Source organism: Rhineura floridana, chromosome 14 (assembly GCF_030035675.1).
Source record: "Rhineura floridana isolate rRhiFlo1 chromosome 14, rRhiFlo1.hap2, whole genome shotgun sequence".
Classification (NCBI taxonomy): Eukaryota; Metazoa; Chordata; class Lepidosauria; order Squamata; family Rhineuridae; genus Rhineura; species Rhineura floridana.
The window spans coordinates 38,977,831-38,992,456 of NC_084493.1; the positions used below are offsets into that span (position 1 = coordinate 38,977,831).

General features: G+C 45.6%; 1 protein-coding gene across 1 annotated transcript in view; it reads left to right on the plus strand.

Annotated features, from left to right (window-relative positions):
* ZNF280D (zinc finger protein 280D) overlaps positions 1 to 13,954 on the plus strand; it is a 66,021-nt gene extending 52,067 nt beyond the window's left edge. Inside the window, exons 18-20 of the mRNA XM_061594771.1 lie at positions 3,583 to 3,631; positions 10,378 to 10,433; positions 11,145 to 13,954. Coding sequence (XP_061450755.1) covers positions 3,583 to 3,631; positions 10,378 to 10,433; positions 11,145 to 13,014 — 1,975 coding nt within the window. The 3' untranslated portion in view covers positions 13,015 to 13,954. The remainder of the gene's footprint in view (positions 1 to 3,582; positions 3,632 to 10,377; positions 10,434 to 11,144) is intronic.
* The last annotated feature ends 672 nt before the right edge of the window (positions 13,955 to 14,626 follow it).

Here is a 14,626-nt window from a genome sequence, read left to right on the forward strand (position 1 = left end):
TTCAGACCCCATGAGCGTATATGTGAAATTAAGATTTTTTGTCACAATGTTCACCACTTCACACTTGTTCACATTGAATTGCTTTTGCCATTTTACTGCCCAATTCACTCAGTTTGGAGAGGTCCTTTTGGAGCCTTTCACAATCCATTTTTGTTTTCACCCACCCTGAACAATTTAGTATCATCAGTAAACTTGGCTACTTCACGGCTCACCTCTGACTGTAGATTGTTTATGAACAAGTTAAAAGGCACAGGTCCGAATACTGATCCTTGGGGGACTCCACTTTCTACAGTCCTCCAATGGGAAGACTGTCCGTCTATTCCTACTCTCTGCTTCCTGTTACTTAACCAGTTCCTGACCCACAGGAGGACCTCTCCTCTTAACCCACTAAGCTCAATCAGGAGTCTTTGATGAGGTACTTTGTTGAAAGTTTTTTGAACAGTGCCAACTGGATCACCTCTATCTATATGCTTGTTGGCACTGTCAAAGTATTCTAATAAGACAGGATTTACCCTTGCAGAAGCCAGGCTGGTTCTGCTTCAGCAAGGCTCGCTCTTATATATGCTGGGTTATTTTATCTTTAACAGTATTTTCCACCAGTTTTCCCAGAACAGGCATTAATCTAACCAGTCTGTAATTTCCAGGAACCACCCTGGATCTCTTTTAAAAATTGGTATTACATTGGCCACTTTCCAGACCTCATTTCCTCAAACTCCCTTCCTGCTAAAATTAGTTCAGTCATAGGGATCTTCCCTGTATCTTCTGCTGCAAACACAGATGCAGCAAACGCATTCAGCTTCTCTGCAGTCTCATCTTTGTTTAGCACACCTTTGAGTCCATTGTCACAACCTCCCTAGAAAGTCTCCTGCTGCTAATGTATTTAAAGAATTTATTTGGTGGTCTTTATGTTTTTAGGAATGCACTCCTCATTCTTTTTCAGCATCACTTATTTTCTGTTTGCATTTATTTTGCCTAAGTACTGGGCCAGGTTCAAAGTTCCTGTGTTGATACACAAAGCACTGAACAACTTGGGCCCAGGATACCTTAAGATCCTCCATGGCACCGAGTGGTAAGCGACGGTAACACAGCCGAAGCTCTGCTCACGGCCAGAGTTCGGTTCCAACAGAAGGAGGAAGTCGAATCTCCAGTAAAAGGGGTCGAGGTCCACTCAGCCTTCCATCCATCCGTGGTCGGTAAAATGAGTACCCGGCATACGCTGGGGGGTAAAGAAAGGCCAGGGAAGGAACTGGCAATCCCACCCCATATATACGGCCTGCCTAGTAAACGTCGCAAGACGTCACCCTAAGAGTCAGAAATGACTCACACTATAAGTGTGGGGACACCTTTACCTTTTTTAAGCCTTTATATCCCAGCCCAATTACCAAGATCATCTGGAGAAGTACTGCTAGTTGTCCCCTGTGTGTTACAGAAGTCGGCTGGCCTCAACCACAAGCCAGGCATTTAGTGGTGCTGGTCCCATGCTGTGGAACACTATTCCAGCAGAGATTTTGGCAGGCATCCTCACCTTTTACTTTTCTGAAGACTTTTTTTGTGCCGACAGGCCTATGCAGCTGTTGCAAATGTGTATTTTTAGTAGCCATTCATTTTAATGACTGTTTTCTATTGCCTTTAAACATTTCTGTGTTGCTGTACGCTGCTCTGATGTTTTACAAGAGAGCGATATATAAATACTTTTAGAAATAAAGGTTGTGTTCCTTTTTGTTTTCATTTGGACAAGACTTCAGATTTCTAAAAGAAGCCTTACTGCTTCTAATGGCATCTTTGATTCTGCTAGTTAAGGTGGTGTCTTTCCTGATTTGTGGTATACATTCCCTCTGAGCTTCTGGTTTTAAACAACTGCCAAGTGATTTGACTCTTTTGACTCTGTCTTTCAACTTGCTTTTCACCAGTCCCCTCATTTTTGGAAAGTTTTCACTTTTGAAGTTGAAACTGACTGTGTTGGATTGTGTTGGCAATCGGCCAATTACTTATATATATTGAATTTGATAGCACTGTGATCACTGTTCCTAAGTGTACAACAACAGGTGCATCTTGCATGAGGTCCTGGGTGCCACTTAAAATTACATCCAGGGCAACCAACCCTCTGGTTGGTTCAGTGACCAGCTGTTCTAGGGCACAGTTTTTTAAACTATCTAGAAATTTTACCTCTTTATTGTGACAGGGTGGTTGAAGCTACCCATTACTACAACACTTCCTCTTTTGGATATTTCTTCATCTCAAGATCTCAAAGCGTTTTGATCAGGGGGATGATAGAACATCCCCAATACTAAGTTACTCTTGGGGCCCGATAATGCCATCTGCAACAATTCTGTGGAGGAGTCTGCCCCTTTTGGGATTTCTAGCTTGCTGGACTCAAAGCCCTCTTTGACGTACTGAGCAACACCACCTCTAGTACGTCCTTCCTTGGCCTTCCTATAGAGTTTATATCCAGGGATATCCGTGTCCTACAGGTTCTCTTCGTTCCACTAGGTTTCTGCTATACCCACTATTATCAGTGCTGTCCTATAAGACCAAGCACCCCAGTTCACCAGTCTTGGCTCAGAGGCTTCCAACATTAGCATATAAACACTTATATACCATGTCTCTCTCCATGTGTCTTTGGCACTTACGTTGTGGCCTGTGTTGTTATATAAAAACCTTATATATAACAACGCAACAAAAGGGAGGTTTTTTCCCTGGTCACTTGCAGTAACAGTATTGATTTTAAAAGTTCCTTCCCCTTCCCTGTGATTGATATATATATTTTTGCACATGGTTTTTTTCTTGCTAATTGGTGGAAACAAACAAGTTACGCAGTGTTTCACAATATAGGTGTGATCATGTGCAGATATTTGCTGTGCATGATATGATCATGTTATGATATTAACTATACATGATAGCATAAATTGACATGTAATTATGTAGCCCTTAAAAGTCATCAATAAGACAGTGCAAAGATTTAGATTTGCTTTTAAAGCTATGCTTTTAAAGCCAATCCTGAAAAGAATATTCTGAGACTTGTTGAATGGGTGCTAATGATGTATGTTCTTTTAAACTCACAAAGATGGGATGACAGCCCATGTTAGTGCTGGCTCTCGCCTTCATAATTAAATGTATGCAGCTCCTTCTTATGCCTTAGTAGGGTCATGAATAATTTAATTTGTGATTAATAAAATACTACCCAGGTGTGAAAGGTGCACTTCCATACTTCAACTGATTAAAATTCACTTTAATGCCATGTCAACGAAGAAGATAAAATCACTAGCAATTTCTTTAAACTAAAGCCTTTGAAAAGTTAAATTGTGTACTAAAAATTATGAGTTTACAAGGTTTTGTAGGAGATGTGGTGTACTCACTATCTCTGCAGTAGAGTTGTTCTAGATGTAGGTTCCCTGGAAGGAGTAAAGCAACCAGCTAATCTTCCTTGAGTTCTTGTTTCACTGGAAAAAGAGGAAACCAGTGACTCATGATGGAGATTTTCAAAATAGTTTGAAATTTAAAGTGTGTTAGTATTAATTTCCTGTTGTGTTTAATATTGATCATATGCTCTTGAAGAATAATGAATATTGCTTTATTCTTTAGCCTAGCGAATGATGCATTATTGAACAATGAAAGTGAAGAAACATCCCAGGTAAAGCCCTTCTTTGGTCTAAATATTTTGTACACATTGAATGTATGTAGATATATGCATATAGCTTTAATTTTAATTGTCAATGGCTTAATAGCCTCCAGTGTGTAAGTACTCACTCTTCAAACCTGGTTTCTACTCTTAGGTTTTCAAAATGGCAGGTTCCAAGGTTAAGATGTACCTAGTGGACTTTTAGCCACCTCAGTAGACTCTAATTGTACTATTAATGTTTGTACTACTTGGCAGGTATGGCGACGTTTGAATGAAAAAGGATGTCATCTCCTAGGTTGGTCCTGCCCTGGAGAGTGGGGGGTAGGAGTTGCCACAGCCCATCCCCGCTCTCTTTCCCCAGGGGACTGGAGGGCATTCTGCAGCTTGGGGTGGCGCCTCCCCCCTGTGTGTGATAGGCAGGATCCAATCTTTAGATTACCTCACCCTGGGGGAGGGGCCGTCCCACTTTCTCCAGACCTGACCTGCCTACTGCAGTGGACAGTCAGGGTCTGGCTGGGCTCCCTAAGAGCCAGCCTGCTTCTAGTTCTTCCATTTTAATCAAAACCTCAACTTTCTCTTCTCTCCGCTCTTCCATCTTTCTCTCGCTGTTCTCTTCCATCCCTTCCCCTTCCTCCCTGTGGGGCAGGGCTACACTTAGAGGGGCATTAGGCCTGTGGCGAGGGAGTGCATCATCAGGCAGTGGTGCACATCTTCTCGACTGAAGGCGAGGCAGCCCACGCAGCCGCAGTTCCTCCCCTCGTGGCTTCCGCATCCTTCCTGTTGGTGGCAGAGAAGCAAAGCGGCAGCAGCAAGATGTGGCCTTTGCTCACCCGCAAGAAGCACAAAGAGGCGCTCTAGGTCTTGGCAGCTATCAGGTCCTTCCCACCCCCACCTTAGGATCAGTTGGGTTCTGAGCTTTTTCTCCCACCCACAATTACAAGCAGAGACATGCCCACGCTTTTGGGAAAAGAGCAGAGCGATCTGATGCAGCAGCAGCTCTCGCCTCACTCCCAAAGGTCGGGAGAGACGCCAGAGCACCATGTGGAGGGGATGAGTAGAGGCCGGTTGGCAGACCCTCCTTCCCCCCTTCCGGGACAGGAGGATTCCCCCAAATCCCTTTCATGGGTGAGGGGCATTGTGGCCAAGGACATCAGGAGCTTGTGGGCACAGGCGGGGCAGATCCCACCTTAAGTACCAAGTGCTGTAAGAGGAAGCGTTGGTCCATATCAGGGCACAAGAAAAGGAGGCACATTAGGTCCTCCGCTGCTCCTCCTCCCCTGTTGTTGGTGCAAGAAGAAAGAGAAATGCAAAGCTAAAGGCACGCACTCCTCCCACCACCCTGGAAAGAAAGAAGGAGACAAGAGGGTGATGAGTCAACAGGCAGCTTCAGCCTTAGGGCTCCTGTCAGGCTCTGATTGTCCGCCCTCTTCAGCAGGTAGAGAACGGGGAGCTCTGCGGAAGAAGTGGAGGCACCACCTCTCAAGGGGAGGCTTTTCCAGGCAGAATTCTTTCCGACTTTCCTAGCAAAGGCTAGATGGGTTTTAGAGCTTCCTGAGGAACAGCCCAAGGAAGAGGAACCGAGCACTTCCACAACATATAAAGGCTCTAGGACAGCTTTTCCAGAGGGCCAGCTTAAGAGGGACATTCCACCTTTCCCAGATTCTTTCCAGGCTCTGTGGAATGCAGAATGGGCCACCCCAGCCAAACTCAAGCTGGTCATTAAACATCACTCCTTTGCACCACTGCTTATGGGATAGCTAAAGACACCTGCAGTTTCCTCTGCAGTGGTTGCTCTCTCTTCCTCAGCCACCATTCCCATGGAAAGGGAAGGGGGTCTGAAGGATGCCTGTGACAAAAGAGCGGAGGCTGTACTGTGTTGGGATTTCAAGGCTTAGAGCTGCAGCAGCATCAAGTGTTTGTGTGAGCTAACATGATGTGGGCAAATGAACTGGCAGCCTGGGATGACATCCCAGAGCGAGTGGAGGATGTTCTGAGGAAGATCTCTCTGGCAGCACCTTTTCAAGCAGATGCTACAAGGGATGCAACTACGTTTAATGCCTGGGCAATGGCTTCCAGCACGGTGGCAAGATGGGGGGGCACATCTGGATCCTCATGTGACACAGGGAGTGTGGAAGGACAGTGAGAGGATGCACAGTATCAACTGGTTGGAGCTCCAGGCAGTGCGACTGGCACTTCAGGAATTCACGTACAGGTCTCCAAAACTCACATTTTGGTGAGAACCGACAACACTGTTACCAAAGCATTCATCAATTGTCAAGAAGGGATGAAATCGGCTGCCCTGGCGAAGGAGGCCCAGCGGTGGTTGAGTTGGGCAGAAGCTCATCCCCTGTCCTTGAGGGCAGAACATGTGGCGGGAGTCCAGAATGTAACCACAGACTGGCCAAGCAGAACATCTCTTTGAGATACAGGATGGCGTCTTCATCCTCAAGTCTTCCAGCAGATCATACAGGTCTTCGGAATCCCAGAATGCTCAGCTCCACAGGTGGTGCTCCCATTTTCACCACTCAGAATCCCAGGGGGTGGATGCCCTGGTGATGGACTGGCTAGCAGGTCTCCTCTGCGCCTCCCCCCCCCCCATTCCTCTCATTCTGCAGATGGTCAGGCGCATTGAGCACTTGAAAGCAGAGGTGATTCTGGTGGCTCCATATTGGCTGAGAAGGGCATGGTTTCCGGAGCTGCTACACCTGTCAGTGCAGAATCTGGCGCATTCCATTCTGGTCAGTCCTCTTGAGACGGGCCAATCCTCCACCCTTGCCGAGAGGTCTTCTGACTAACAGTGTAGAGGCTGAGCAGTAGTGGTTAGCAGAATTGGGGTTTTCAGGGCCCTACTGGCATCACAAAAGGCATCAACCCATAAAACCTATGACTCCACCTGGAAGGTGTATGTAGGATGGTGTCGAGCCCAGGGGCAGGACCCAGCTTCTTGACAGATAGCGGATGTGCTGGGATTCTTACAGGCCAGGGTGATGAGGGGGCTTGGTACGAATACCCTCAAGCGCCAGGCATTGGCTATTGGTAGCATTCTGAGCTATAAGGGTGACCCTTCCTTGTTGGCTCATCTTTTATGTCGGCGGTTCCACAAGGGGGCGGGATTATGGAATCCCCAAGCCATTCATCGGTTCCCCACATGGAACCTAAACTGGGTACTATTAGCTCTCGCAGGTCTGCCCTTTGAACCCTTGGCAACATGTGAGATCAAGCTTTTGATGCTTAAAACATCTTCCTGGTAGCTATTACATCAGCTCACAGGGTATTGGAGATAGGTGCCCTGTCTTCAGATCCACAGCATTGCATATTTCATCAGGACAAGGTGGTTCTCAAGCCAGATCAATCATTTATTCCAAAATTCAGTTCAGTGTTCCATCGATCTCGGGAGGTGTTCCTTCCCTCGTTTTGCCCCAATCCATCTTCCTGTAAAGAAAGGGCTTGGCACATTCTGGATGTGCGCAGGGCACTCAAGTTTTATCTGGATAGGACCTCTAGTTTCAGGAAGTCAGAGGCACTGTTCATTTCCTTTGGTGGGGTGAGGATAGGCCGGAAGGTGTCTTCCTCGTCCATTTCACACTAGCTTAAGGAGGCCATTATTCAGGCCTACCAGACTTCAGGCAAAATACCACCACAAGGGCTTATGGCCCATTCTTTGCAGGGGACCTCTACCTCAGCAGCCTTTAAGGGAGGTTTCCCAGTCACTGAGATCTGTAGGGCGGCCACATGGGCATCCCTGCATCCCTTTGCTAAGCATTACAAAATTGACTCCTGGGCCTCAGCAGATGCCGCCTTGGGAAGGAGGGTTTTGCAGGGGGTGGTCCAGGCATGACCTTCCCTCAACCGGAATCTCACCCAGGAAGGTGGTAATGCTTTGTTATATCCCAAGCTGCAGAATGTCTTCCAGGAACCACTGGGGAATACATGGAAATTCTTACTGTGAATTTCTCTTCCCAGGGATTGCTGGAGGGCATTCCCCCACCTCTTCATTCCAGTGCGGAGGGTCTGAGTCATGCTGGATCTTAGTGGCTTCTGCTAGCACCGTACATGAGGGGGAGGTAGTTAGGGCCTCCCAGGGATTTCATGGCTTGCTTTTTCCTTTGTATGTATTCCTGGTGGTTTTTCCTATATTTTTCCACCAGGTTCTTTCCTTTGAAAAGAAGGTTACTATGCACGTCAGGCTCTGTCACTTTCCAGGTGTTCCTGTGGAGGTGATGGGCCAGTTGGGCCAAAAGTCCAGCTCCATCGATGGAATGCGTTGAGGGTAGTCCATGCTCTGCCAGTGGCTCTGGAGAGAGCGGGACGGCCCCTCCTCCTGGGTGATCCTGCCTATCACGCGCTGGGGGGAGGCGCCATCCCAAGCTGCAGAATGCCCTCCAGGGACCCCTGGCAAGAGAAATTCACTGTAAGAATCTCCACATGTTCTTTTAAACTAAGGTGTATTAGAATAGGAAAGCGGCACGTGCCACCACGTGTGTACTGGACCCTTGCCCTTCCTGGCTCATTAGAAGTACCAGAGGGGGACTGGTCGATTGGGTCAGGGGAGTAGTTAATGCCTCTCTACAACAAGACAGAATTCCATCATGCTTAAAGGAGGCAGTTATAAGACCACTGCTGAAAAAGCCCTCCCTGGACCCCTCTTTACTAGGTAACTACCGGCCAGTCTCCAATATTCCATTTTTAAGCAAGATAATAGAGCGTGTGGTGGTCACCCAACTCCAGAGATTCCTGGATGATACGGATTATCTGGATCCATTTCAATCTGGTTTCAGGCCTGGCTATAGGACAGAGACGGCTTTGGTCGCCTTGGTGGATGACCTACGCAGAGAACTGGACAGGGGGAGTGTGTCTCTGCTGGTTCTACTGGACCTCTCAGCGGCTTTCGATACCATCGATCATGGTATCCTTCTGGGCCGCCTTGCCGAGATGGGACTTGGGGGCACGGTGTTACAGTGGCTCCAATCCTTCCTGGAGGACCAAACCCAGAAGGTGGTACTGGGGGACTCCTGCTCAACCCCCTGGCCCAATGGCCTATGGGGTCCCTCAGGGTTCAGTTTTGTCCCCCATGTTATTTAACATCTACATGAAACCGCTGGGAGAGGTTGTCAGGGGTTTTGGGGTTCGGTGCCATCAGTATGCCGATGACACTCAACTCTATTTCTCTTTTCCACCTGAAGCCAAGGAAGCCGTACAGGTCCTCAACCAGTGCCTGACATCAGTGATGGACTGGATGAGGGCAAACAAGTTGAGATTAAATCCTGACAAAACAGAGGTACTCCTGGTCAGTTGGAGGGCAGATCAGGGAATAGGGATTCAACCGGTGCTGAATGGGGTCGCACTCCCCCTGAAGTCTCAGGTTCGCAGTTTGGGTGTACTCCTGGACTCAGCTTTGAATTTGGAGGCCCAGATTGCTGCTGTATCCAGGAGCGCATTTGCCCAATTAAAACAGGTGCGCCAGCTGCGCCCATTCCTGGAGCTGCCTGATCTGACTAGGGTGATGCATGCCTTGGTTACATCCCGCTTAGAGTACTGTAACGCGCTCTACGTGGGGCTGCCTTGGAAGAATGTTCGGAAACTTAAATTGGTACAAAGAGCTGCAGCCAGAGTACTAACTGGAGCTGGTTACAGGGACCATACAACTCCCCTGTTACAACAGCTCCACTGGCTGCCAATTTGTTTCCGGTCACAATTCAAAGTGCTGGTTTTGACCTACAAAGTCCTATATGGCTCAGGTCCAGACTATTTGACAGATCGTATCTCCCTACATGAACCTGTCCGGGATTTGAGATCTTCAGGTGAGGCCCTTCTTGTGCTCCCCACACCTTGGCAAGTACATATGACGTGGACACGAGATAGGGCCTTTTCGGTGGCCACCCCTAGGCTGTGGAACTCCCTTCCGAGTGAGGGGCGATCAGCTCCCTCCTTGCCGTCTTTCCGGCGACAAGTAAAGACTGTTTTATTTCAACGGGCATTTGGGATAGAGAACGACCAGGATTAAGTGTCATAGGTTTGGTGATTACATTATATGATTTTATTATTTTTAATTGTCCGCTGTTTTTAACCTATATTTTATGGTTTTAATTTTTCTCATAGTTTAATTCTTTTTTAATAGTATACTCTGTATGTTTTAATTGGTGTTGTTTTTAGTTGTAAGCCGCTCTGAGTCCTATTGGAAAAAGGGTGGGGTAGAAATAAAGTTTATTATTATTATTATTATTATTATTACTCAGGGTGTTAGCAGGTGGGCAAGGGAGAATGGGACTGTGCTTTTGTTTGCAAAATGTAGGGTGCTAATAGCTCTAAGTGACCTTAAGAACCTTCATGGCTGGGGTGCGCTTAGCTCCTCGCATGTGCAGGGCTTAAGTGATCCTTTGCAAACAGATCTGGCATAATTTGTGTTCCCAAACCTGCATGAAGGTGCATAGCACCCATCCATCTAAGTGAGCCCAACTCCTGCTCTCCTCTTTTGCTGCAGCTCTCCACACACACACACCCAAAAATCCTGGTTCTCTCTGTGATTCTGCCTGTGCCACAGATTATGGGCCTGCATGATCTCTGGTAAACTGCACACATCCTTGTCCCTACCTTCATCTTCACTTTTACCACAACTCTAGATCCATAGTTACAAGACCTTCCTGGATCCCAGCTGTTGTACAGGGCTTTCCTCTAGCTTGGTGCCCACTCCATGGAAGCATGCTCATTTCTAAAATTCACTATATTGTACTGTAAAAGTAAAATTATGTATATTTCAGAAACTTTCAAGGCCCAGTACACCTGAAGAACAAAACGAAACATCAGCTCCTGTAAGGTAAATATAAGGACTTGTCTTTCACAAGTTAATCTAATATATTTATTGGAATAATAAACATGTTGGGATAAGGGGAGCTCAGTGCAGTTCAGTCTGGATCTCCAAACGAAGTCTCCCAAGTGGAAATCTGCAACACAGTGTTGCAGTATGGAGTATATCTTGTTCAGGGTTCCAGCCAGTCATGTCCTATTTCATGACAATCCATTCCTGGCTTACTGTTTCCCTCACCCCACCCCACCCAAAAATTGCATGGCTGCTGAGTGTGCTCTGTCTTCATTTGGATGTTCTTCCCACCCTGGTATATTTTTCCCCTATTGGTTTTTTGCATTTGTGCAAGTGATGGGTTCCCTCAAACGTATATGTGGATGGTGCCTTTTTGGTTACGTTAAGTATCAGCACATGGAGAATTTACTTTGCTCTTGAGATGTCTCTCACCTCATCACTTGTTTTGAGGTTGGAGCCTGAGCATATTTTTGAGTCAACTTCACTTATATGGATATATATGGTAGTTTCTGAGTCCATATCACTTCCCTCACTCTCTTTTCTATGTCTTAATAACGCATGATAATGGACAGGCTCAATTTGGGTGGCATCATCCCAAGGCTTGAACTCTATGATAAGGGGGAAATTATTACGTTTTGAGTTGCTGTTTTTTAAAACAGCACTAATAAAATATAACAGTAAAGTACTAAACTGCTTTATTTTTTTCAGCCCACAAATAAAATATTCTGCAGAAGAAACAAATCAGGACCACCTTGGAAATCAAAGTGATGAAGCTGCTTTAAATGGTGAGAGTGAAGAAAATAAATTACCAGTTCTAGAAAACAGTTTTGGTTCAGGGCTTCAGTCCTGTTCAAATGACTGCATAGACACTGCAGATGGAGGAGAGGCAGAGAGCTGCCTTGAGAACCAAAGAGATGAAGCTGCTATAGATGCTGCGTGTGAAGAAAAGAAATCTCCATGTCTAGAAAACATTTCTGATTCAGGGTTCCAAGCCTGCTCAAAAGACTCTTTGGGAGAAGGGGGCAAAGATGACCTTGCAAATCAAGGTGAGGAAGGCCCTTTAGCTGCTGAGTGTGAAGAAAATGTACCTCCGTCAGTTCTAGAAAGCTCTCCTTCAGGATTCTCAGTCTGCTCAAATGCTCCCATAGACCTTGCAGAAAAAACAGACAAAGACAGCCTTACACATCAAGGTGATGAAGGTCCTTTTGCTGCTGAGTGTGAAGAAAGTACATTGATTCTAGAAAAAAACACCAGTTCAGGACTCTCAACCAGCTCAAATGGCCTCACAGATCCTGCTGAAGGAGACACATATGCCCTTGCAAATCAAACTGATGAAGGTGTTTTATCTGCTGATTGTAAAGAAAATACATCTGTGTCAACTGGAGAAGCTGCCTCCATTTCAGACCTCCCTACCTGTTCAAAGGGCTCTATGGGAGAGGGAGAGACAAATAATGCAAATCAAGGTGATGAAGTTCCTTTAGTGGGTGAGTGCAAGGAAAAGAAATCTCCATGTCTAGTAAATATTTCTGATCCAGGGTTCCAGGTCTGCTCAAAAGGCTCTTTGGGAGAAGGGGACACGGATGACCTTGCAAATCAAGGTGATGAAGGTCTTTTAGCGGCTGAGTGTAAAGAAAATCCATCGCCTTCGGTTCTAGAAAGCTCTCATTCAGGATTTTCAGCGTGCTCAAATGACTCTATAGACCCTGCAGGCAAGGATGCAGACAGCCTTGCATATCAGGATAATAAATGTAATTCAGCTGCTGAGTGTGAAGAAAGCACATTGCCTTTGGTTTTAGAAAACCGCTCCGGTTCAGGTCTCTCAGCCTGTGCAAATGATCCCATAGATCCTTTGGAAGAAGGAGATGCAAACAGTTCTATACATCAAAGTGATGACCCTGTAGTTGCCAAGTGTAAAGAAAGTCCATCAACTGGAGAAAAGTCTTCCATTTCAGAACCCCATGTCTGTCCAAAAGGCTCTGCAGAAGAAGCATCAAGGGGGCATCTTGAAAATCAGACAGATGAGGATAAAGAGAGTACTTCTATGCCAACTGTGAAAAACTCCTCCTGCCCAGGACTCCAAGCCAGTTCAATGGAGACCTCTTGTGAAAGGACAGAATCTGACAATTTGCATAACGGTGATCAGACAGAAGAGGGGAAATCTCCAAAATCTGCAGGTAATGAAATTAACCCTTGCCAACGTTCAGAGGATACAGTCTCTGCTGTCCAGACAAAAGTGGATGATTTGGATGAAGATCAGTTTGCAGACATGAATACTGACAACTCAAAATTGGCATCTGATGAAGATGTTAGTTTTGAACAGTTTCTGAGGAGAAGTGAACCTGAATCAGCAAATTCTGACATGAGTGAACAAGGCAGTGTTCATCTGGAACCTCTGACACCATCAGAGGTCCTTGAATATGAAGCGACAGAAATTCTCCAGAAAGGTGGGGTTCCACCTTCAGCAAAGAAAGCTGGACTAGGTTCTGAACAGGCTGATGTTGCTGCTTCCACAGAGAGCAGCCCTAGCCACATAGAGGTGTCAGCAAGCCAGGTGGAAGAGAGCGATGAAGCAAGCTGAAGCGGGATATTTGCAACACTTTGAATCAATTGCTGAGTGTACTCTTAGAGATGCCCGTTGTGAAAGAAAGGAGGAAAACAGAGGAGGAGATTGTGTGATATCGCTGACACTCATTAATGGCAAACTGGATATCAAAGAGGCTAGTAGAAGGTAGCAGCATTGCTGGAAAAGATGTGACCTTTGAAGCCAAGAGGAAAATGTTTTATTTATTTGATTCAAAGTAAGATCCCTACAGGGACCACAGTGTTTGTAGTATTCGGTGGCTGTGCTGCACAAAGGGCATTTGATCCACTGTCAGTCTGGAGAACTGTGAGCCAGTGTTTACTGTTACCTTCCTGTCCCATCAAGACATGCTAGGAAGATATCTGGCCCCTCAGTAATAATAAGCTTACCTTAAACTTTCAGTGAAAGTGAAATTATGGTTTAAAAAGTAAATATATTTGTGAGTTTCCCAGTGTGCAAGCTTTGCAGATACCTGACACGCTACTTGTTTGGAACAGGGCATGTTATAACCTATGTCTTTGAGGTTATTTTCAGTATTTTTATTTGCAGCAGGCCCTAAGAACCCAAAGTGGGCAGGAAGAGTTGCAGAACTTACCTGGAAATGTGTAAATGTTACAAAAAAAAAAGGACTTGAGAAGCATTTAAATCGGGTGTTGATATGTTTTTAGTCTAAATTTAATGTCAAACAAAATGGTTAGGGGGGTGGCATGAAAATCATTTTGATATGTAGTTAGGTTAAGGAATGCATAACATGATTTAGCAGTACCTTGCTTTTTAATATTAACAAGCTGAATTAAAATGTGCTCTCTGAATCTTTTAGGAAAGTGATTTTGGACTTGTGGAGGTTTGTTTTTAATGAACTTACATGTTTTGAACTTCCATTAGGACTCTGATGTACATATTTTGGAGTAAATATTTGCAAGAAAATATGATGTTATTTTGCTGTTTTGAGTGTTTCATTAATCGCTTCCCTGGTTTGTGTTTTGGTCACATTTCCAAAACTTATCTTTACCTCCAGGCTATGATTAAACTGCTTGGGATCTCCCCCGCATCCCCCAAATTACTGAAGGCAGACCATGTTTAAGTGTTTTACGGTCTTTATTTGCAGTCTTAACTGCAGTGAAATTTGAATGCATCATAGGAACAGTGTTAAGTTCTGTGTGAGATTTTCTGAGCCAAAGCAATCCCAGCTCCTGGGGTTCTTCTGCCTATGCAGAATTTATACTGACGGAAATGGTAAGAATGAGGCTGGTAGTGTTCTTGAAGTGTGTCGTCTCGGGCAGCAGGTGTCATAGCCCTCTCTCCCAGGGGCATGTTTACGAGATGCATCATTTTTAATGTGAAAACCACTGCATGCACTGTCCCCCTCCCCAGCTTGCTGTCTGAGCCAAAGAACTCTGCCATGTGCTGAACTGGCTTGCCATAACCATCTTGTGTTAGCAAAGTGGGACTTTTCATCCACTGACAAACTGTCAAGTAGCATTGACAAAGCCATCAGAGTAAATAACATGTTTTCCACCTGAGGTTGGTCCCCTAGCATATTAAGTTCATAGTTACCAATCCAAGGTAGTAGGCTAGGCCAGAACTAATTTTAAAAAAAGGACTACAG